General features: G+C 39.8%; 1 protein-coding gene across 1 annotated transcript in view; it reads left to right on the plus strand.

Annotated features, from left to right (window-relative positions):
* Positions 1-20,747, plus strand: part of LOC113066413 (uncharacterized) — a 54,887-nt gene extending 34,140 nt beyond the window's left edge. The window contains exons 8-21 of the mRNA XM_026238310.1: positions 3,808-4,000; positions 8,026-8,032; positions 8,066-8,250; positions 8,855-8,938; positions 9,028-9,065; positions 9,140-9,215; positions 10,576-10,795; positions 11,691-11,838; positions 13,960-14,084; positions 14,821-16,488; positions 18,195-18,420; positions 19,165-19,350; positions 19,712-19,834; positions 20,253-20,747. Of these exons, the coding sequence (XP_026094095.1) occupies positions 3,808-4,000; positions 8,026-8,032; positions 8,066-8,250; positions 8,855-8,938; positions 9,028-9,065; positions 9,140-9,215; positions 10,576-10,795; positions 11,691-11,838; positions 13,960-14,084; positions 14,821-14,879 (1,135 nt within the window). The 3' untranslated portion in view covers positions 14,880-16,488; positions 18,195-18,420; positions 19,165-19,350; positions 19,712-19,834; positions 20,253-20,747. The remainder of the gene's footprint in view (positions 1-3,807; positions 4,001-8,025; positions 8,033-8,065; positions 8,251-8,854; positions 8,939-9,027; positions 9,066-9,139; positions 9,216-10,575; positions 10,796-11,690; positions 11,839-13,959; positions 14,085-14,820; positions 16,489-18,194; positions 18,421-19,164; positions 19,351-19,711; positions 19,835-20,252) is intronic.
* The last annotated feature ends 5,041 nt before the right edge of the window (positions 20,748-25,788 follow it).

The following is a 25,788-nucleotide window of genomic DNA, read 5'->3' on the forward strand; positions in this document are numbered from 1 at the left end:
TACATTTCCACTAGTAACAATGCTAATTCTTGATATCAGGAATTATATTTCAACTAGTAACAATGTTAATTCTTGATATCAATTATTTTTAACCTGGGAATGCCAATAGGCAAGCCAAATTAACTTTTATTCATTCGCAGGATATGTATTCTTGATATCAACAATTCAATTTTCACTAGTCAAAATGTTAATTCTTGACATCAGGAATTAGATTTCTACTAGTAACAATTGCTATTTTTGATATCAACAATTCAATTTCCACTAGTAACAATGTTAATTCTTGATATCAGGAATTGTATTTTCACTAGTTAAATGTCACCATAGGCTTCCATTCAAATTTAATTGTTGATATCAAGAATTACTTTCTTACTAGTTGAAATTCTGATTTCACATATCAGAAATACAATTCTTATTAGTAAAGACCTTTATTTTTGATATCAGTAATCACATGGTTACTAGTAAAGACATCTATTCTTGATATCAACAATTTAATTCTTGATATCAACAATTTAATTCTTGATATCAACAATTTAATTGTTACTAGTGACAATGTTCATTTCTGATATCATGAATGTAATTGTTACTAGTAAGAAAGCCATTTTAGATATCAGAAATTATATTGATATCAGAAATTATTTTTCAGATATCAAAAATAACAATTGTAACATGTTGAAATACATTTTCTGATATCAAGAATTAACATTTCAACTAGTAACAACTAAATTATTGATATCAAGAATTCACATTTTTACTAGTAACAAAGTAATTATTGATATCAACAAAGGCAGTAGATATCTGAAATTGTCCTTGCAACTAGTGAAAATAGAATTACTGATATCTTAAATAACATTTTAACTAGTAAAAATAATTTTCGACACTCCTCCTTTTTCAGCATTGGCCAAAGATGGCAGAAGAACGTCCATGTGCAGAAAAAGTTCCTCCTTTATTTATTTTTGTCAGTGAAACTTGAAAAATTATATTATGGCTGGATTCATTTGTAAAAAAAAATAACATTACATTTATGCTGTTTCCTTTTATTGGCCACCAAGTCCTCTGGATAATTAAAGGAAAAGTGAACAAGGCATTAATTTAGTTTTAAAAATAACTTCATGTCACTTTTTCAGGTGTTTATTTTTGTTTTTATTACACTTTCTTCTAATACATCAAATAAAAAATACATCTAAAGGAAAAAATATAACAGATAACAATGCATCATACAAACGGTTTACTGTACTTTTTTTTTTTTTTTTTTTTTTTTTTTTAATATCGTTGGCTACATGAATGAGTCGTGTCCTAAAAGGAATACTTTTTCATATAACATGTTATCCGGTTCTTGAAGCATGGGTGAACAAGAGGAATGGTAAATAAATGTGCACTGTTATACAAGCTGTATACTCACTACTTTACATTGTAGCAAAGTGTCATTTCTTCAGTACTATCATATGAAAAGGTATATTAAAATACGAAACGTGTGAGGTGTACTCAAAGCCAGCCAGTCCAACAATCCCTACAATCTGTAATGTAAGACTAGAAAAAAAGAAAAGTACTTACTTCTATTATACCCACAATCTATACAGTTGTTCCAATAATACCGTGAAGTTACAGTAATGCACAGAACCGATTAAACAAGGTACAATTCACAATGACGGTGAGAAACAAAAAAAAAACAAACATGTTTTATTAAAAGAATCATTCTGAATAATTCATACATGGCAAACAGCTGAAAACGACAATAAATACAAACACAACTGTATAAATAAAAGCGGAAAAAGATTAGAAACATGCACATCAGCACCACACTCTATTTAGCATAACACCGCCTGCAATAGGCTACTGGGTGAACTGAAATGTAGTGACATATTCCTAGTACACAGATTCCACATAGCCATTTCTCTCTAAATTGCTTTCGATATATAATCAAAAAAGTGTCTTAAATAAATGTTAAGTAATATAACGTCATAAGTCTGGTTGCCAATTTTAATCGATGTATTTCTAATGTATGCAATGCACACTAATGCTATTTAATTTGAAATTAAATGCCATCCAAACAGTAACTTTCCGGAGCTCCTACAACTAGCCCTAACCTTACACAATATCCATGTTATTTTTCACTTTTCGATAATTTCGTTGAGTTTTATTGAAAATACATGCCTTTCCGATGTGATACAGGACGTGAAAAGGATAAAGAAAGAGCTTGGCAAAAGGTGGAATCGAACCCGGGTCTGTTGCGTCAAAACGCATATGCCTGGCGTTTAACCATCTGCATCCATCTGAAATAAAAACAAAATAATTATTAAAAATATCCTACAGGAGCGTTTTATTTTCATGAGAGGGCAATCGAATGTGCCCATTCTCTTTTGTGCTCTGTATCTTGAAGTTTATCCGCCATAAACATTCATAAAAGGTTGCACTTGTCATTAAATTATGCACATATCCAAAAAGGAGTTCATTGCTATGCACATATCCAAAAAGGAATTCATGATAACTAAAATAACAATTTTTACTAGTAAAAATGTAATTTTAACATGTAACAATTAAGTTAAAGATATCAAGAATTATGTGTATTACTAGTTGTAATTTCATTTTTTATATGATAAACGCATTTTTGCATTTCTGATGACGTCATTTGTGATATCAAGAATACGTGTCGTTACTAGTGAAAATGTAATTGTTGATATCAAGAATTAAATTGTTGATATCAACAATTAAATTGTTGATATCAAGAATAGACGTCTTTACTAGTAACCATGTGATTACTGATATCAAAAATAAAGGTCTTTACTAGTAAGAATTGTATTTCTGATATGTGAGATCGGAATTTCAACTAGTAAGAAAGTAATTCTTGATATCAACAATTAAATTTGAATGGAAGCCTATGGTGACATTTAACTATTGAAAATATAATTCCTGATATCAAGAATTAACATTGTTACTAGTGGAAATTGAATTGTTGATATCAAGAATTAACATTGTTACTAGTGAAAATATAATTGTTGATATCAAGAATTAACATTGTTACTAGTGGAAATTAAATTGTTGATATCAAAAATAGCAGTTGTTACTAGTAGAAATCTAATTCCTGATATCAAGAATCAACATTTTAACTAGTGAAAATCGAATTGTTGATATCAAGAATTAACATTGTTACTAGTGACAAATAAATTGTTGATATCAAGAATTAAATTGTTGATATCAAGAATCGACATCTGTACTAGTAACCACGTGATTACTGATATCAAAAATAAAGGGGATCATGAATATTAATGAGACTTTCCTACACCCCTCGTTCAAGCGTCAGCATTGGCCAAAGATGGCAGAAGAACTTCCACGTGCAGAAACGGCTCCTCCTTTATTTAATTTATTTTTTCGTTGAAACTTCAAAATTATATTATGACTGGATTATTATTATTATTTTTATTTTATTTTTTTTGTTAATTGTAAAAAAGTAAATTGATGCTGTTTCTTTTTATTGGCCACCAAGTCCTTCGGATAATTAAAAGGAAAAATAAACAAGGCATTCCTTTAGTTTTAAAAGTGACTTCATGTCGTTTTTTCAGGTGTTTATTTTTGGTTTTATTACACTTTCTTCTTATACATCAAATAAAAAATAAACAATAACCAAAAGGAAAAACATTAAAGGGGATAATGCATCATACAAACGTTTTACTGGACCTTTTTTTTTTTTTTTTTTTTTTTTGTAATATCGCTGGCTACCTGAATGAGTCGTGTCCTAATATGCATTATGAAGCAGCGGTGGACAAGAGGAATGATAAAGTCTATTGAACCTCTAACTCATGTCTGTCTCAGCCATTTCAATGTTATGAAAGCCCATGAAACCTTGGGCTTGGATTTCTCCAGAGCTTCACATTTTGCCACTGGAGTCCTCTTCCAGATCTTAGAGACCCTGTGCTCTTCCACCTTGCATTTGAGGATGCCCATGCTTGACCAATCCATCACCTTTCACCTCAGCCTTTTTGGGAATGCAGTGGTCGTCTTGAAGGTGTGTTTGGGGTTGTTATCCTGTTGGAATACTTCCCTGTGGCCCAGTCTCCAAAGGGAGGGGATCATGCTCTGCTTCAGTATTTCACATTACATGTTGACATTCATGGTTCCCTCAGTGAACTGTATCTCCCCAGTACCGGCAGCACTCATGCAGCCCCAGACCATGACACTTCCACCACCATGCTTGACTGAAGGCAAGACACATTGTCTTTGTACTCCTCACCTGGTCGCCGCCACACGCTTGACACTATCTGAAGGGAATACGTTTATTTTGGTCTCATCAGATCACAGGACATGGTTCCAGTAATCTATGTCTTTAGTCTGCTTGTCTTCAGCAAACTGTTTGCAGGCTTTCTTGTGCATCATCTTCAGAAGAGGCTTCCTTCTGGGACGACAGCCCTGCAGACCAATCTGATGCAGTCTGAGCACTGACAGGATAGATTTCACTCAAAACAAGCCTCGCCTGTTAAACCACCATGCTGCAGCTCAGTTTCAGTGTCTTGGTGATGTTCTTATAGCCTACGTCATCTTTATGTAGAGCAACAATTCTTTTTTTCAGATCCTCAGAGAGTTCTTTGCCATGAGGTGTCGTGTTGAACTTCCAGTGACCAGTATGAGAGAGTGAGAGCTATAACACCAGATTAACACACCTGCTCCCCATTCACACCTGAGATCTCGAAACACTAACGAGTCACATGACACCAGGGAGAGAAAATGGCTAATGGGCCCAATTTGAACAATTTCACTTAGTGGTGTACTCACTTTTGTGGCCAGCGCTTTAGACATTAATGGGTATGTGTTGAGTTATTTTGAGGGCATACAAGCTGTACACTCACTACTTTACATTGTAGCAAAGTGTCATTTCTTCAGTGTTGTCACATGAAAAGATATAATAAAACGTTTACAAAAATGTGAGGAGTGTACTCTGTATATTTATTTATATATGTATACTGTATATTTAATCAAGTTTGTTTTATTGGGGTAAATTATCTTCAAGCTTTAAACATATTTCTATGCACACCAATAATATTAAACTACTGTCGCTACACTACGGTTATACACATTTATTGCATTTATTTTCAATTCAGTCAGAAACCTATGAGTTATGATGGATCATCAGTTAAACTTCACAGACCACATTGCTACAACGAGCCGGTCCTGCAGGTTTGCCTTATACAACATTAGGAAGATTAGACCCTTCCTTTCAGAGCAAGCCACAGAACTTCTTGTCCAAGCTCTCCTACTCTCCAGACTGGACTATTGTAATGCTCTCCTGGCTCTTCCTGCATGTACTATCAAGCTTTTGTAACTGATCCAGAATGCAGCAGCAAGGGTTGTCTTTAATGAGTCAAAAAAAGCTGACATTACTCCTCTCCTCATCAAGTTACACTGGCTACCAGTAGCCGCTCGCATCAAATACAAGGTACTGATGCTTTCCTACAAGACGACCACTGGCACGACACCAACATACCTAAACTCTGGTTAAATCTGGTTAAATCATATGTGCCCTCCAGAAGTTTGCACTCTGCAAGTGAACGATGCCTTGTGGTGCCATCCTAAAGAAGTTCAAAATCACTCTCACAGACCTTTTCCTGAACTGTGCCCAGCTGGTGGAATGACCTCCCAATCTCAATTTTGAGTTTTTCAATGAGTTTTTACTCATTTTCATGAAATATCTTAAGACTCATCTTTTTTGCCAGCACTTAACCAACTAATACTAGCACTTTTCTTTCTTTTCATATTTAATAAAAAAAAAAAAAAAACCTGGCTATGCATTCTGTACTAGACTAACTGAGACTTGTCATGGCACTTGTATACTGTTTTTGTTCTCTTGTTGACCTGACTGCTTCTATTGTTCTCATTTGTAAGTCGCTTTGGATAAAAGCGTCTGCTAAATTATTAAATGTAAATGTAAATAAAACTGAAAAAGGCTTAGAAGAATCCTTATAATCTGAAAGCTTAATACAACAGCCTTAATCTTCCAGTTGAATTGGCTGATAGTTTAGAATTTGATTTTGGCAGGGGCTATTTGAATACAATGAATTATATTTACACTTAGTGAAAATAGCATATTTTATTAGCAATAGATTGTATTTACCTTATTTAATAATATGAGTATTTCTTACAGTAATAGTAGTTTGATGCTGTTTGTGCTACATAGTGCAAGTAGTGGCCAATATGTGCACCTCATTATTGTAGTAGGCTACATTATAAAACAGTATAGGCTACAATAATAACATATTGAGTGTAAATTATAATTTTTATTTACAAATGATTAAATGGACACCGCCCCTACAACTAGCCCTAGCATTACACAATATCCACGTTATTTTCCAGTTTTCGATAATTTCGTTGAGTTTTATTGAAAATATATGCCTTTCGATGTGATAGGGGACGTGAAAAGGGTGAAGAAACAGATCGGCAGAAGGCGGAATCGAACCGGGTCCGTCACGTCAAAAACTCAACTGCTTCATGCTTTACCATCTGCGCCACAGAACTCATGACAAACATAGTGTCTCTTTATATTATTGTTTAACACTACCACATGTTGGTAGGCGGAGTTACATAATCTGTGCCAAAATAAAAACAAAATAATTATTAAAAATAGCCTACAGGAGCGTATTATTTTCATGAGAGGGCAATCGAATGTGCCCATTCTCTGTTGGACTCTTTACCTTGTCGTCTATCCGCCATAAACATTCATAAAGGGTTGGACTCGTCATTAAATTATGCACATATCCAAAAAGGGGTTCATTGATATGCACATATCCAAAAAGGAATTAATGATATCTTAAATTACAATTTTTACTAGTGAAAATGCAATTTTAACATGTAAGAATTAAGTTACTGATATCAAGAATTAAGTCTATTACTAGTTGTAATTTCATTGTTGATATGATAAACGTATTTCTGCGAGTGATGACGTCATTGTTGATATCAAGAATAGGTGTTGTTACTAGTGGAAATGTAATTGTTGATATCAAGAATTCAATTATTGATATCAACAATTAAATTGTTGTTATGAAGAATTAAATTGTTGATATCAACAATTCACATGTTTAAATGTTAAAACGGCGCCAAAACTATTACAGATATCAAAATGCATTTGTTACTAGTTACAATTCTAAATTCACATATCAGCTTTGTATTTCTTACTAGTAAAAATATAATTTTTGATATCAACAATGACATTTTTACTAGTAAAAATGTGAATTCTTGATATCAACAATTTAGTTGTTACTAGTTGAAATGTTAATTCTTGATATCAAAAATGTAATTGTTACTAGTGACACTGTTCATTTCTGATATCTGAAAATGTATTTCTGATATCAACAATTGGGAGGGTAATTTCTGATATCTAAAATGGCATTCTTACTAGTAACAATTACATTCATGATATCAGAAATGAACATTGGCACTAGTGACAATTAAATTGTTGATATCAAGAATTAAATTGTTGATATCAACAATTAAATTGTTGATATCAAGAATAGACGTCTTTACTAGTAACCATGTGATTACTGATATCAAAAATAAAGGTCTTTACTAGTAAGAATTGTATTTCTGATATGTGAAATCGGAATTTCAACTAGTAAGAAAGCAATTCTTGATATCAACAATTAAATTTGAATGGAACCCTATGGTGACATTTAACTAGTGAAAATACAATTCCTGATATCAAGAATTAACATTGTTACTAGTGGAAATGTAATTGTTGATATCAAAAATTATAATTGTTACTAGTGGAAATGTAATTGTTGATATCAAGAATTAACATTGTCACTAGTAAAAATTGAATTGTTGATATCAAGAATACATATCCTGCGAATGAATAAAAGTTAATTTGGCTTGCCATAGAGGTCAGGTGACAGACTTGTCTGGACAAGCAAGGCTGAGGAAGCATTTGATAACATGAAAGTGCAATTGACTCTGGCTCCAACTTTAGCCCTTCCTATCATAAACTGCCCGCTTGTACAGATGGTTGATGAAAAGAATGGTTTTATGTCTTCTGTTCTCTTGCAGACTCATGGTGACAGACTGTGACCTGTGGCCTATTTTTCAGCGAAACTTGATGCTGTAGCTGCAGGACTTCCTCACTCCCTGAGAGCAGTGGCAGCAGCCGAGCTGGCTGTGATGGCCTCAAGAGAATTTGTAGGCTACTCTGATTTGACTTTTGGTTCCACACGCAGTATTCATGATTTTGCAAGAGCAGAGAACGTCACATTTGTCTACAGCCCGATGGCTGAGGTATCATACAATTTTGTTGGACATACCAAACATAACTGTAAAACGATGCACAACTTTGAATCCTGCCACCCTTCTGCCCACACAGGAGGATGGTGAGGAACATCACTGTTGTCTGGCAGCACTCGAACAGGTGTGCACACCACATCCAGAACTTTTAGACATGCATTACATTTCTCCTTGTTTACAGAGCATGCAGTCTTTTTCCACAGGAGCTGAGAAGAACAACTGGAAGGCATCAGGCTGTTAATAGCGTGTGGAGATCCGTTATTGGAACGCCTCGTTTTCCCAAACATTTCTTTCAACATTATGCTAAGTTGACACATGGGTTAGACCATGTATCAAAAGGGGGAATTATTGCACAGATGAAAGAATTGTGGTTTACCAAGGGCTTCACAATATTCGCCGAGAAAAAAAAAAAAAAAAAAAAAAAAAAAGATGTGTTATCTGTAATACACACAATGTGGCACAAGGTGTCAGAACGCAACTGGTATCCCAACCAGACCTAGAAGGGCCGTTTGAGTACACATTTTGTCAATGAGGCAATAAAACAGGTGGGTCAGTTCTTAGGAATTGATATAAGAACACATTGCGCCTTTCACATTAGGCCAGCAGTGGCACTATTCAACGGGAAAATCAGACGGTAAAGAACAAATTGGCAAAGTGTTGTGAGGAAACTGGACTCTCATGGGTGAAAGCACTCCCAACCGTGTTATTGTACATGAGAATGAGAAAGAGAGTTAAAACAAATTTGAGGACATTCTAAATTCTCTTTGGTAGACCACCATTCTTGGGAATAGAAGGAGGAAAAACGCAGGGTTCCATCAATGGATGTGTGTGAAAATGAAATGTTGAATTACTGCAAATAAATGTCTTGTCTGTTATCCAACAGTTGTGTGCAGGTGAAAGCTGCCCAGAGGAAGGTTGCTGAGATGTTTCTGCAAAAGTTCAGGCAGGGGGATAACGTGGTAATTCGTGACCTGAGGAGGAAGAACTGGAGGGCGAAACGGTGGCGAGGGCCATTACAAGTTTTGCTGAGAACACACACGGCAGTGAAGGTCAGAGAGAGAATTCTGATCATGTTTTGCTTGCAATGAATTATGAGATGTATTTCCATCTTAGTACAGAGATAAGTCAGGGCTGGGACACCCATACAAACAGTAAGACTGACTGCTTATCCAAGAGATAGTGAACACAATTGTGATGATTATGAGAGTGACGAAAATGATGACATTTACACAAAAAAAAAAAAAATCACTTTGATGAAATGACTTGAAACAATTATAATAATTTACGTTTTCGATATTATAATCATGTACGAGTTTGCATAGAATTAAAAACAAGCGAGTTTTTAAGTTGTTTTAATCAAAACTAATGTTAATTAATCCAAATCGTTTATCAGAGAATGATAAAGAGGAGGAATTGTTGTAGAAAAATTTATATTTTACTCTTAGTTATTTACTTTCTTAGACATTTAGTGGGTTTTCATATATTTTAGTTTTTCCTTTTGATTTAACTTGTGTTTCTCTCTCAGTATGTATGTTTATCACCTGAAATGCAACGAAGACATCACACAGTAAAACAAAGAGCCTTTGAAGTCTTTAGTGTGGGCAATTTACTCAGGAAAGATCAGAGGGGTTATCCATAAATAAAGACCTTTGACCTCACGGGTGTGAAGATAATAAAAGCCCAGGGGGTCAGAAGGACCATTGTGTTTTCTGAAAAGAGTTAGTTTTGGTTTATGGGGTTAAGTGGAAATTTACCGAGAAGGAGCCTTGTAAGAAGTGGGGGAGATAACAGTATAATAAGGCTGTCTGTTTTCAGTGTGATTCAGGTCTGTTGTGTTTCAGGGTAGCTGCTGAAACAGTGAACGCACCTCTTTAAGAAAAATAAACTTCTTTCCTTAAATATAATTTGATTCCTTGTCTCTTGTGTCTGTCTCCGAGTGTGTGTGTGTGTGTGTGTGTCTCTCTGAGTGTGTGTGTGTGTGTGTGTCTCTGAGTGCGTGTGTGTGTGTGTGTGTCTCTCTCTCTGAGTGCGTGTGTGTGTGTGTGTGTGTGTCTCTCTGAGTGTGTGTGTGTGTGTGTGTGTGTGTCTGTTTGTCTCTGTGTGGGCATGTTTTTGTGACATATCAGGACACAACTCTGTATAATGACATGGGTATGACACAGGTATTACAAGTAGAGGGTGACTTATGAGGACATAAGTCCCCATTTTTCAAAACACTTATAAATCATACAGAATGAGGTTTTTTGAGAAAGTAAAAATGCACAAAGTTTCCTGTGAGGGTTAGGTTTAAGTGTAGGGTTGGTGAAGGGCGATAGAATATACAGTTTGTACAGTATAAAAATCATTACGCCTATGGGATGTCCCCACTTTTCACAAAAACAAACATGTGTGTGTGTGAGATGTGTGTGTGTGTGTGTGTTCCATGAGAACGGAGTGCTGGAGATCCACATGTCCCACCCCTCAAACAGCGGGAAATACACCTGTGTGGCCAGGAACAACCTCGGCGTCTCCGAGATCCATGTCTACCTGAAGGTCAAAGGTGAGGGCCTCAGCACTGAAGCCCTTCACACCGTTCAGTCTTCTAAATCAGCTGGAACCGGGAAACAAAAAAGGAAAGAGTTTTGAGGAAACATAAAAAAAATTAATTGAAAATGGATTTAATAAATAAATTAATTAATTAATATTTGTTAATAAATTTATTTATTTAAAAATAAATAAATAATAATAAAATAATATATAATAAATAAATAAATAAAAATAAATAATAAAAATATTATTGAACAAACTAATTAAAATAATGAAAAATATTATATAAATAATATATGTTTTTTAAAATGATTGCATTTATTTAAAACAATTTAAATAAATAAATAAATTTATTTAATGAATAAATTAAATAACGAAATAAACTAAATATTTAGCCAAACTATTTTACATAATTATTTTGCATAGTATTAATTGTGTTTTCATTTTTTACATGAAAATATATAGCAGCCTTTTAAATTGTAGGTTAGTGGATAATTATATTTGGGTGTCTGTGGCATCTTAATGATGGAAACCTCTGGTCTAAATAATTCTGTCTTAGAAAGAGAAAGTGTTTTGAGTTGTGAGAGTGTTTCAGTGTTTGTTTGTGCTGCACTTATAAAATGAACAGACATGGATATTGGTCTTAATGGCTTCAGTATCCCATCATACATTGTGTTTGGAGGCTCCAGGACTTAGCTTGCATGTTTTTCACCTTTCAAACAGCACTGAAGTGCTTCTCTGAAGAGCACAGCAGGAAGTGTGCTGTTTAAAGAGCATTAGTAAACGATCCACCGGTGGACCATTAGACCTGAGGAGAGACAGAAGCTCACGATGAGCTGCTCAAACGCTCTGCTTGCTTCGAGTGACATTATCAGCTCCAGGATTACAGAGGTTTTCTCTCCCTTCAGAGCCCACAAGGATCCTGAGGCCGCCGGAGTACCGGGTGGTCCAGAGGAACAGGGACGTGGTGTTCGAGTGTAAAGCCAAGCACGACCTGTCCCTCGTGCCCACCATGACCTGGCTGAAGGATGACGGAGAGCTGCCTGATGATGAGAGGTCTGAGAACCACAGAATCACCCGCGGATGCCTTGTTCACACACCTCACCATGTTCAAAACCCAGCTACAACTGTTATGTTCCAGGTGAAGTTACTGATTAGTCCAATCCACCAAAAAATACTCCATGAAAACAAGAACAAACGTGACAAATGTGCTTCTTCAGTGTGTTTTCCTGAAGTAGAGCGTGGCACTCGCAACACCAAGATCACAGGTTAAATTCCCAGCAAACTGAACATGCGTGAACTGATGATAAATAATAAGAATTGAATCATCAATCATTTAAATAATAAAAAGTTTAATCATTTTCAAAGATAACAGTATCTGCCAATTCTATAAACATACTAACATCAATTCATATTTTATTTTTGTTTCTGTGCAGCTGCCTTTAACCATGAAATATCTTTATCAAATCAACAAACATCACAATCATATTATACATTTAATACACATATTCCACAAAATATTAGTAGTGTTGAATTTGTGCTGGTATGTTTATGAGTCAAAATGAGAAAAAGCCTGAACATTTCAAGAAAGACATACAATATTAACCAGTATTTCTTACAACTCAAAAATAGAGCAATACATGGTTTAAAGCCATCTCTTAGTGTGTCCTTGAAATGTTTCATATTGTTGTCTTGCAAACACACTAAAGGTGAGTAACAGTTGAAGCAGGTGTTGCAGAAATGATGAGAATCACCTGTGCAGATTGTAACAATACAAATCTCCATATTCATCGGGAAGAAGGAGGCGGGAACCGGCGCACAATCAAAATACATTTTAATAATCACAAAATAAATACAAAACGGCGCACCAGCCCCTCGCGGACGACTGGTGCGCGCAAATAAAAACCAAAACATAAAATATGTCCCAGGCCTGGTCCTCTCTCGTCCTTCACTATAGTCGATCCAGTTTTATATCCTTCCATCTCCTACGTGGGACTCGATACTGGCGGTGGGGCGCAGGTGTAGCTCATCTCCAATCACTACACCTGGCCTCACTCCTCGTTCCCACGCCTCTCGGCCCCGCCCCACTCGCCACATACCCCCATCGCCCCTCGCAGGCCGGGGGGTACCCTCGAGACTGCGCTCTACTCAACCCCCCCCCCCCCTTCCCTCCGGGGGGGACCGCTCACGGGGACCTGCAGGAACCTGGGGGTAGGACAGACGAGGCGAGAGAAAAGAAGATGGAAGGAGGAGCGACAAGGACAAGAGAGGGGAGAGAGGAAAAAAAAAAATCCGGTTCCCAGACGCACTGCTGCTCGGCCCTCCACCAGCTGGGTGATCTCCTCCGCGGTGCCTGGCGGTGGCACTGGACGGCCCTCGGCGGACGGCGCGACACTCCTCCGCCGCCCGATGGACGGCGACGGCTCCTCCGGTTTTGGGCAGCCGGCAGGAGTCCCCCGTTCCCTGCCCCTCCGGATTCCTTCACGGAGGCGGCAGGCTCCGGCCCCCTGGCGAACGGCGCCGACTCCTCCGCTCCCTCACGGACGGCAGCCGCCCCTCCATATCGTGGGCGGCCAGCAGCGAGCTCGCCCGTCCCCGGCAACTCGATCCAACCCACCGCCTCGAGCGTCCCTGGCGGCACACTCCTCGCCTGCTCGATGGCACCCCGGATTCACCACAGTGGCGAGGGATCTTCAGCAGCGCGTCCCTCCTTCTCCCGGGTTTCGGCACCACTGTAACAATAAAAATCTCCATATTCATCGGGAAGAAGGAGGCGGGAACCGGCGCACAATCAAAATACATTTTAATAATCACAAAATAAATACAAAACGGCGCACCAGCCCCTCGCGGACGACTGGTGCACGCAAATAAAAACCAAAACATAAAATATGTCCCAGGCCTGGTCCTCTCTCATCCTTCACTATAGTCGATCCAGTTTTATATCCTTCCATCTCCAACGTGGGACTCGATACTGGCGGTGGGGCGCAGGTGTAGCTCATCTCCAATCACTACACCTGGCCTCACTCCTCGTTCCCACGCCTCTCGGCCCCGCCCCACTCGCCACACAGATGTAAAGGTCATTAGCGTTCACAGGATCAGTTTGAGTCTGCTGATGAAGCAGATCTTTAGTTGATGTAATGTGAGGAGCCGGTCTGAGGGTTTTGTATCTGATAACAGGTTTAGAGTGGACTCAGACAGTCTGACCATCACAGACGTCAAAGAGAGCGACACGGGGATGTACACATGTGTCGTGAACACCACGCTGGACCAGGACCCGGCCTGGACTCAGCTCATGGTGCTCAGTGAGTACTGAACGATTTCTGCTCTTTGTGTGATGAAAACCAAGTGACTAGATCCAGTGCATCTCCAGATTCATTCAGATACGAGGAATTTTTTTGACAGAAAAGCTAACATAAAAATAAAAATAATAATAATAACAATTAAAACAAGATTAATTTAACTATACTGATTAAGATTTTTTTTTAAATAAATAAATAGATATCAACAATGATTTAAATAAGTTCAATTAATTAAAATAATAAATAAAAAACAATGTTTTAAATAAGTAAATAACAGTTCATAAAAAAGGCAAAATAAATAATATAACAATTTAAATAAATAAATCTAAATGGTTTTAATTAATAAATGTTTGTAAAGTGAATTAATAAATTAATAACAGTTCATTTATAAACTGAATAAATAAAAATGAGAAGCAGTTTTTTTAAATACTGTCAAGAGAATCCAACTAAAAAACACTATTAAACGATCCAAATAACATTTTAATAATATTTAATAAACAATTTATTAAATAAAATAATAAAAACAATTATTTAAATACAACAAAAAAAAAATCGGTTGGTTGAAATCAACAACTAAATTATAAATACAAAATAAATGCATGAATAAACATTTAAATAAATAATATAAAGCAAACAAACATTCAACAGAACAGCATTTTACAATTATTTTAGCTAGAAGTGTGTAATTGTCTGTAAATTAACACATCTCTTCTTCACTCCTCTAACCCCTCCCACTCAGAGGCCTCTCCCACCCCCACGGTGATCTACGGTAAACACACAGCACATCACATCCCATAATACCCTGGGCTTTTGTGTGTGGTGAGGTTCATGTAGCATGCTGTCGTGTGATCACATTGATCTGTCTTCTGATTTGGCTTTGGAATCATTTTGTTGATTTCCACATGAAGCCATCTGTTGAGTTTGCATGACTCATCGTTTGAATGTGCGGGTGCAGACGTGTGGCTGATGATGTCATCACATGGCATGTGCTTGTCTGATCATGTGATCACAAGTTGATTCATGTCTGTGTCGACGAAAGCATGCTGTCATTAACTAAGCATAGTGTAAATCCAGGACTCTGTTCTCTGAGATCAAGAAACGTGTCAAACCACCATCACTACAGAAACTTCAGATATTTTTCTACATTAAATGTACAATACCTACCAGTCATTCTCTTCATTTGCTCCCCCATAATTCTCTACTTCCCAGCTAGACTTTTACTCACTAATACATATACAGTTTGAATAGCTGTTATATCAAACTCTGTAATTGTGTTTGATCCAATACCAACACACTCAAAAGCCTTCTGATTTTACCTATCATGCACACGATAAACAGATCCCTTGCTACTGGACTAAAACTACCTGCTATAACCCCAGTTCTTGATAATACACTGAAACTGTAAACTCCTATCCAAGCTCCTCTTGTGGTCTAGTATTAGAAAAGGGACAAATTTGTCACATTTTGAAATCTGTTCACTGTTGGAGTCTGATTTTCGTCCTCTCCACAGTACAGAGACTCTTTCAAGAGTAGTGGGTGACCTCTGACTCTGGTGCCCTCATCCTTTTGCCCATCTGATCTGAGTGCAGCTTTTCATACTGTTCGCCATTCAATAATTTTATCTCAACTATCTGCTAACAGTAGATCTTCTCGTGGTGTACCTCAAGGTTCAGTTCTCGGTCCACTTCTGTTTCTAATCTATATATTTCTTCTTGATCAGATCGATCAGATACATGGTCTGAACATAGTTTTGCTAATGATCCACAAAATCTATCTTATCTTACTGTCCAACCCAATTTGGGTTTTCCTCCCCTTTCCATCACTCCCTTTCTACAAGATCTCAAAGCAATTCTCCTCCCAAAATCATCTCCATTCTTATAATGATGAAGTTAGAGAAAATTCTTCACCCATTTTTATGGAATCTTCCAAATTATACTTTGAACCTCATATCTTCCAGCTTGTTAAATTTAGTTTTTCTACCTTCGCAAAATTGTTTGTATATGACCTTGGAGAAATCACAAAGAGCTGGAGCTAAGAGGCCTGGGAGTGAGAAACGTTTAGCTCACCTGGACACCTGGAGAGGAACACAACAGCCCTATCAAGAGTACGACACACCCACCTGTGCTCATCATTTTCCTGTAAAACTGTTTGAATTACCTTTGTGTCTGAAGTGTGCTTTATAAATAAGCTTGCGTTCTTGCCGCATCAGAGTTCCTGATCCAGTATGAGGACGCTCTCCATCAATGCGGCGTGTGGCACAATCTGAAGAAGGCTGCTGGAACCAAGACCACGGCTCATCTGAAGCTCTCTCCATACGTCCACTACAGCTTCAGAGTGCTGGCGCTCAATGATGTGGGATTCAGCTATCCCAGCATGCCCTCGCACCAGTACAGGACCAGCCCCCCAGGTATGGCCCACGCATTTTCATTCTCACACGTGTGTTTACACAGATGCTGAGATGCTGATTATTAATAAACACCTCAGATGATGCTATTTATGATGTTAATCCATGATGTTAATTAGAGAACTGTAAATCCCCTTTATCTTTTTTTTTTTTTCCTTTTTTTTCCCTAAGTTCAGTTTGTTACCATTAAAATTTTCCTGAATGTATTTCTTTTATTTCAGTTTTCAGTTTTTCTGTATTGTATTTTAATGGTTAAATTAGATTTTTGTAATTGAGTAAAAGTTTAATTTTCTGTGTTTTATTCTGTCTCTTTTTTTCATTTACATTTACGATTTATGTTTTAATTGAAATACAAAATTACATATTTTATTAGTTTGATAAATGTCTAATCAATTACATCCATAAACTGTAAAAAAAAATGAAGGATGCACCGAATCCAGATTTTTTGGGTTCGGCCGAATACTGAATCCACTGTTTAAGATTCAGCCGAATCCGAAGCCGAATACCGAATCCTTCTCGCATCCTCATTCCATTAACACAGTAAAACATATTAATAAAGTAAACAACGTCCACAGAAGTGTATTTTTCATTTTATTTTAACTGTAAAAAAAAAAAAAAAAAGATTAGCCAACATAATGCCAGGATGACAAGTGGGAAAAAACTATTTTCATAATTACCATAAGCCCATGCTTACCCAAGTAAACCAAAACCTTTCAATAAATGTGCAACAATGCAAAGAAAAGTCTTATTCTTTTTTTTTTTTTAAACCAGAATATGTTTGGTGACTTAACTGAAATTAATGTTATTGAATATTTACTCAATAAACATGGATCATAGGCAGTTTTCGTTTATAACAGTAGGCTAGGCTACGATTAGAACAGTAGCCAAATATTACGAAAAATATTACGGAAGATCAGACACATCTCTTGCATCATAATTACATTAATATAAAACCTCTAATCTTTCACATGAAATGTGAAATTTCCTTCCAAAAAAACAAGACGCTCCGCATTAACAGGTGTCAGCCGGTTGCGAGTGTGGGAACGAATGTCCCCAGCAGTACTGAAAAGTCTTTCACTTGGCACAGATGTTGGTGGCACACAGAGGTTGATTTTTGCCAGTTTGTCTTTCCCCACTGAAGAGGAATCAAAGGCTCACCGAGAAAAACGCTTATCTCCACGTCAGCAATGTGACTGGCTCTGTATTGCTACAGAACGGTCCTCATGTAAACACCATCACGTAATCAACGGCTGTGTGACGTCGACCAGCGTAGCACAATCCTAAGGTTCGAAAAATTTAAATACAATAACATTCAGGAATTGTGTTGTCTGTTTTAATTTTTCTGAATTTATAATTTAATACAAATGTATTATCAAAAACAGTGATAATCAAATGAAAACATAAAATATTAATAATTATATTAATCTTTTAATATCTAATCAAATATAAATGCAACAATTCCTTTTCTTTTGTCAAACAAAGTGTCACAACAGAGGTTTACCGTCAAAATTAAAATGGTAAAAAATTGTGATATTGAAATAAATAAATAAATAAAGATATCTCAATAAAGTTTTAATAATTTTATTTCATTAGTAGATCATTTGTTCATGTTGGACCAGATTCGGTGTGTATCTGATGATAGTTTCCTCAAATGAAGAGGCTGATGTGCGAATCGTATGTAAGTTCATGTTGATGTTTGTGTTGGGCAGCCGCTGAAGCCTCTTCAGGTCAACGCTCCCGGCCTGCAGTATAAGGTCATGTGGCGTCAGCAGGGCAGTGAGACGCACTGGACCTCGGTCAGCGTGGCTAACATCTCTACGTTCGTGGTGTCGGGGACACCCACATTTGTGCCGTACGAGGTGATGGTTCAGGCGATGAACGATTACGGACCTGGACCCAAACCCGGCGCTGTGATCGGATACTCTGGAGAGGATTGTGAGTGATGCTTTCAGCAGCTCTTTATAAGCTTGTTTAGTGGAATGATGCTAATCCCACAATGCACCTGTGACGTGGGGGTCGTGGTGCTGAACAGCACACTAGCAGAGGTGCGCTGGAGCCCCGTTCCACCTGGATCCGTGCACGGGATAATCACACAGTCACATTGATTTGACATTCATTTTTTGTTGAATTATATATATATTTTAGTTTGTTAATATTTTGTATTTTTATATATTCTTTTTAAAGTTTTAGTAATTTTTGGTCATTTTTATTTTTAAAATTAACTTTATAATTTACCATAAAAACCAAACAGTGAAATTAATTAAATTAAATTAGTTAATTTCACTCAAATAATAATGAAAGTTCATTGGACTTGAAATATGTTCTGTAACTCAAAATGTTGTTGTAGTAAATTGAACTTAAATTATTGTGTTTTCTAGTTTCCAGCATGCTTTGCATCAGACAACAAGGAAAATAAATATAGAAATTAAGTGTTATTTTATGTATTTTTACACAAGATTAGCATAGAGAGACATAAGTTAGTACTTAAATGTTGTGTTATGTCAGGATTTACAAAGGTTTCTGTTATGATGGTTTTGAGACATGTTGAATGAATGTGTTGTAAATGCGAATTAAAAAAAGCAGTATTTATTACACTCAGACCAGTGCATGCTGGGAAGATATGGAGAGCAGGTGGATGGTAGAAAGCTTTTCACTGAGGTTGTTGTTGTCTGTGTGCAGGTGCATTACCACCGTGGGCTCAGTTTACACCGACACAACTCTCATCACAGCAAACAGAGGACTGAGATCTTCAGCCCCAACAAAACCTGCTGCCCTACAGCGTCTACAGCCTGCGTATGACGGCCTTCAACGGCCGAGGAGAAGGTCCCTTCAGCATCCCGCAGCGATTCGAGATGCACGAGGGAGGTACGAGCAACACCCAGCAGAGGACACACTCAAAACTGACAGCAGAGACACAGACTTCTCCTTTAACGGCTGATATTTCATCTATTTTCATAGGCATTTTGACCTTTATATGGATGTGTTCCTTCTAATTTACATTTTTATATTTATTTAATGAATGCAATAAGACATAGACAATATTATAGGGCTGATACCAATCAAATGAAATGTATAAAAAGAGGTAGCACAGAATCTGTATCTGAGGTGGCATTTAGATGGACTCTTTACAACTGCAAAAATAATGTTCTAACTACAAAAACAAATATGTTACATATAGAAAGCTGCTACTATCATTTAACAAGGATGCAGTGTGTTTGTGTTCCAGGTCCTGACACGCCGTCCTTCTTCAAGGTTTCTGCTTTAGATCTGGACTCTCTGACTCTGGAGTGGAGTCCACCTCACGAAAGGAACGGCTGTCTGACCGGATACACCTTCAGATATCAGACGGGTGAGTAAACCTGCCCATCCACACTGGGAACCATAACTGCACTGCCTGCTCACTCTAGAACTGATCTAATGGAGCTCCACAAGCAACATTTATCTCCATCAAGAGTTTCCTTCACCGATACAGTTCCTCGTTATATCATCAGTGGTGGAGTCAACTTTGGTCAAAACTTCAGTTATTTTTTTTGGTGTAATTGTGCCTAATCATAAATGATTTAAAGTTTGAAAAAAGAATGTTTCCAGAATCTCTCCTATATTTTCAATGTTTGCATGTGTTGTACCTGTTTATTTGAGTGTTCGTCCTTGTTTCTGTTGCTCGAGTCGGTTTGAAGCAGTGAACAGAACAAATGCTCTGTAAGCGTAGCTTATGATTGGATAAAACAATGTGACCCCGGCTGTTTCTGCTCCTGTCCCTTCTCCAGTTAACAGCAGAAATGATCTGGGTTTGTTGGAGGAGCTGGATCTGCCGTCCAATCAGAGCAGCTTCACGCTGCAGAACCTCTCTCACAGCACACGCTACACGTTTTACATCAGTGCCAGAACACAGCGAGGATCCGGTCCCACGCTCACCATCCTCCACAGAGGTATGTACACTAGATAGGGAGCACAGCTGGTTCTGCAGTGTGTGTTAGTGTTCTGTCTTTGAACGTCTCATCTCATTACGCCAGAAATAAGCATGGTGTTTGTGCTCATCGTGTGTAGATTCTGGATCTGTATGAACTCAAACACCCATCAGTGAAACAGATTTGAGTTTTAGAGTGAAGCACTGTGTTCATTTACACATGAGCAGCTCATCATCCAGTGTTTTTTGCCTCTGGGATGCTCAGTGTGCACCAGTAATGCTTTATTTTCACATTGACATAACGGATGATTACTGCATCTCACTAGGTTTGGAACCAGATGCCTTTGTAAACCTGTCTCCCTGCATTTTTCTGCCAAAATAGTGAAGAAATAGATTTTGTTACTAAGAAAAAAAAACATATACTTATCATGAAATTTTATTTTGCAGTTCAGTTATATTACAATTGTCATTTATTTCTGTCTATGAGATAATAATAACAATGTGTTTACATTTTTAATAATAATTATAATAATTTTTTTGTTTTCGCTGAATAAAAAAATTTTTCCTATTAATTTTAGGGTCAGATTCTGAAAATAGTGTCCGTTTTGCTTTTTCCATTACACTTTTCTCTAAATTAGATGCATTTTTGCTTGCGACACTCATCTGTGTGGTGAAGTAGTCTTGTATTATCCCTCAATCAGCAAAAAAACACCACAAACACATGATTCCTGTCTGAATCTGAGCCAGATGACAACTGTTTGATCAATTCTCAGCATATATTCACATGCATTATACACATGACTTTGCTTGATACAGAATCCTGATTTCAAAGTTAGGCTAGAGTTATGGCCAGAGACACAAGAAATGTGTCAGTGTGTTTCTACTTCCACTCAAAATAGTCATTTTCAGAATGATATAATAAATGATCTGTGGAGTACTTTCAGCTACAATAGGTCTCCTTTAAATAGAGTATTTTTATAGAGAGTTTTTATTAATATCTTTGGCTACGCATCATCAAAATAGCCAATATTAGGCTTTTTTTTTTTTTTTTTAAGATCTAGGACTGTGCTGTTACTATAGTAATATTATTTGGCCTCACAAAAATGCATATCTCACAAATGCCTTTGAGAAACACTGTACAGTGTGTGTTTTCCTTCATGATTTAGTTTATTTTTATAAATGAAAATAAACGCCCTTCTTCCTCCTACAGTAGTGACATCATGACTAGCCCCGCCTCTACACACTAACGTCACCTCATGCACTACTGCTCACGTCAGTGCTCTGGAGGTCAGAAGTCACTCTCTCTCAGCACCCCCGGTTGCTCCTGTGTTTGGGAATGTCAGCTCAGCTGTGAGCGAGGATGGAGTGTTGATCAGTCGGGAATACTGGGGTCCAAGAAACACCTTTATGTTTAATATATTCTAGACATAAGTAAGAATCCTGCATGTGTGTGTTGTGAAAATGATGATGATGATGAAGAAATGTTGAGCATATACATTCCCATGAGTAGAGCTCAAGTAGTAACTAATACACCTCCATCTACCACGCTGAACAGATCAACCTCCAAGCTAGTTAGTGCTAGTTAGTGCTAGTTAGTGCTGGTTAGTGCTGGTTAGAGCTGGTGGTGACCTGTCTGTTCAGCAGGGTACATTGCAAAAAAGTTCTTTCTTTGTATTTTTGTCTTGTTTTCCAGTACAAATCTCTAAACATTCTTATATCAAGAATCATATTATGAAGATGTAAAGTCTCTTTGATAGTGACTTTATACTTAAAATAAGAACAATAGGCTAAAAATTGTAGTTCCCTATCTGTCGGTCACTACGAGTTATGTCGACCGACAAATGGGGTCTCACTTGGGAGGCCAATCATCTCTGAATTTAAGAGAAAACGCCAATGAAAATTGGCTAGTGGATTAACATACCTGAGTCACTCCCGTGCTGGCGGGTATAAATAGGGCGACAGTTGCATCCACTCATTAGATTTTTGCCCCGGAGCCGAGTGGTTGTATGAAAGCTGTTGTACTCCACAAAGCCATTCATCTGCTGTGTCGGGAAGCTGTTCTGGTTGGCAGTACGACGCAAACAGCGGTGTCCCTTTCAGCGATTCCCCTGGGCGCTTCAACTAAGAGAGCAGATTTCCTAAAAGAGCAAATCGTGGACGATTTGCGTCTTTTTCAAGACGCCGTTTCGTCTGCGTCCTTCTGGATGCGGTCGTTTCCTGTTCTCTGACAACGGCAACTGTGATCGCGTCTCCCCTTTCTTAAAGGGAAGGGAGCAGACCCCTCTGTCACTACCCGTTCTGGTTTCTCTGTCTCGAGCAGAGGACCGCCGGCTAGTGCTCTGGGAGATTTGAAGGTGTCAGTGAGAGCTTCTTCGCCGGGCCATGCCCCACGGACCTCTTACCCCTTACCCCTTCCGCAGTGTTTGTCCTGTGCGGCTGCTGGGTGATTTTGCTGGGCTGTCTTATGGCAGTCCCAACGGGTCATTCAGTTTGCCGCCGGGCCAAGCTTTCTCTGCTTTACATGCCATGGCTATCCTGCAAACCCAACAAGCCAAGGCTTTAACAAATGCACGAGGGTAGGACCAACCCGAGGTTGATGCAGGAGCTGCGCATGGCGACTGACCTCCCCTTTCTGGGTGACGGAAGTCACAACGCAGTCCCTCGAGTAGGCGATGTCCACTCTGGTGGTCCAGTAGTGCCGTTTCAGGTTCAGCGTGGTCTGTATGAGAGACATTGACAAAGTGCATTTTCTCGATGCTCCCATGTCCCAGGCTATCCTGTGTGGCGACCCTGTCAGGGGCTGTGCCCAGTAGTTCCTGACAGAACAACAGCAGACTGAGGCCATACAGCACATCTCGCCACGACGTGATCCTCTGGTTGCCACCATTCCGTCGCAGGCAGTGCCTCAGCCTGCTTGTCGCCGTGGGCGCCCCCCTGCATCCTCCACACCAGCTCCGCCCCGTGCTGAGAGTTCTTCGAACACAGTGCCACTCCTTCCCCCGGGGGAGGGCCGGGTGGAAAATCTTCAGTTATGTTTCTTTCTGTTCCGCCGCTGGTCAAATGGCCAGTGGCACCCACTTTTTCAATGAAAGAGCAATTTCCATTTCCTCCGAGTTGCAAGGCTCGTGGGTTGACGATGAGCGACGCACTGCCTCCTCATTCTCACCCACGACGCCCCCTTTCGCCAGCGGTCGAGAGGTCGCGATTCGGAGATGCAACACCTCTCCACGCGTCTCTGGCCAGTTCCTCCAGGAACACAGGAGTGTGGCTGTGATGACCCAGGACGCAATGCCTTCTGGGCCTTCCGACACGACTCCCCATCGCTGCACCACTGCGGGTATGTCGACTGTCCCTTTGGTGCCACTTGTACAGAGTCTGGGAGCATGGCTTGTGCTGCCCAACCCGTCACGCTGGCTCATCTGTACGGTCCGACTCGGCTACGCGATTCAGTTCGCCCGGCGACCCCCCCAAGTTCAATGGCCTGCTCGAGACCTCGGTGGCAGTCCGGGACGCCTCTGTCTTGCGCGAGGAGATTGCTGTCCTGCTGGCGAAGGATGCAATCGAGCCAGTCCCTCCAGCTGAGATGAGGACAGGGTTTTACTGCCCTTACTTCATCGTACCCAAGAAAAGCGGTGGCCTTCGGCCTATCCTGGATCTGCGAGTCTTGAATAACAGTGCTTAAGCTCCCGTTCAAGATGCTGATGCAGAAACGCATTCTCAAATGTGTTCAGCCCCAGTACTGGTTTGCAGCGATCGACCTGGAAGACGCGTACTTTCATGTCTCGATCCTCCCTCGCCACAGACCGCTCTGCGGTTTGCATTCGAGGGTCAGGCATGGCAGTACAAGGTCCTCCCCTTTGGGCTCTCCCTGTTCTCCCATGTCTTCACGAAGCTCACAGAGGGCGCCCTCACTCTGGGAAGTGGGCGTCTGGATCCTCAACTATCTCGACGACTGGCTCATTATGGCCCGGTCCCGAGAGCAGTTGTGCGATCACAGGGACTTGGTGCTCCGGCACCTCAGTCAGTCGGGGCTTCAGGTCAACCGAGAGAAGAGCAAGCTCTCCCCTGTGCATAGAATCTCTTATCTCGGTATGGAGTTAGACACAGTGAGTATGACGGCACGGCTCACCAGCGAGCGTGCCCAGTCAGTGCTGAACTGCCTGAGTTCCTTCAGAGGCAGGACCGTGGTACCACTGAAACACTTTCAGAGGCTCCTGGGGCATATGGCATCCGCAGCCGCAGTCACGCCGCTCGGGTTGCTTCATATGAGGCCACTTCAGCACTGGTTACACTCCCGAGTCCCGAGATGGGCATGGCGCCACGGTACACATCGTGTCACCATCACACCGATGTGTCGCCGCCTATTCAGCGCCTGGTCGGACCTTACCTTTCTACGGGCCGGCATGCCCTTAGAACAAGTGTCCCGGCACGTTGTTGTCACAACAGATGCCTCCAACTTGGGCTGGGGCGCAACATGCAACGGGCAGGCAGCTTCAGGGTCCTGGACAGGACCTCGCCTGCTTTGGCACATCAACTGCCTGGAGTTGCTGGCAGTGCATCTAGCTTTGCGACGGTTTCGTCCGCTGTTGCTGGACAAGCACGTGTTGGTCCGCACGGACAACACTGCGGCTGTTTCGTACATCAACCGACAGGGCATCAGCCGCCATCTCCTCCTCTGGAGTCAGACGTGGCTCACTGCGCGCTGTCCACATCCCGGGGGAGCTCAATCGTGCAGCCGACGCGCTGTCACGACAGCTCACTTTCCCCGGGGAATGGCGACTCCATCCCCAGATGGTCCAGCTGATCTGGAGTCGATTCAGGGAAGCCCAGTTAGACCTGTTTGCTTCCCACGAGTCCTCCCACTGCCAGTGGTACTATTCCCTGTCCCAGGCCCCCCTGGGCACAGATGCACTGGCACACAGCTGGCCTCGAGCTTTACGCAAGTATGCGTTTCCCCCAGTGAGCCTGCTCGCACAGACACTGTGCAAGGTCAGGGAGGACGAGGAACAGATCCTGTTGGTTGCGCCTTACTGGCCCACCCAGACCTGGTTTTCGGAACTCATGCTCCTCGTGACAGCCCCTCCCTGGCGCATCCCCCTGAGGAGAGACCTCCTCTCTCAGGGGCTTGGCACCATTTGGCACCCGCGTCCAGATCTCTGGAACCTCCACGTGTGGCTTCTAGACAGGACACGGCAGACCTAAGTGATCTGCCCCCAGCGGTGGTAGACACTATCACTCAGGCTAGAGCCCCTTCTACGAGGCAGGCCTATGCTCTGGCCATCGCTCTGCTCATCATCTGCTTCATCAAGAGGAACAAGGGCGGAAAATATCCAGGTGACTGTGTGACTCAATTATTAATAGTTTTTATTAATATATTTAATTTGTCTTTATTTTAG

This window comes from Carassius auratus, chromosome 50 (genome assembly GCF_003368295.1).
Source record: "Carassius auratus strain Wakin chromosome 50, ASM336829v1, whole genome shotgun sequence".
Classification (NCBI taxonomy): domain Eukaryota; kingdom Metazoa; phylum Chordata; class Actinopteri; order Cypriniformes; family Cyprinidae; genus Carassius; species Carassius auratus.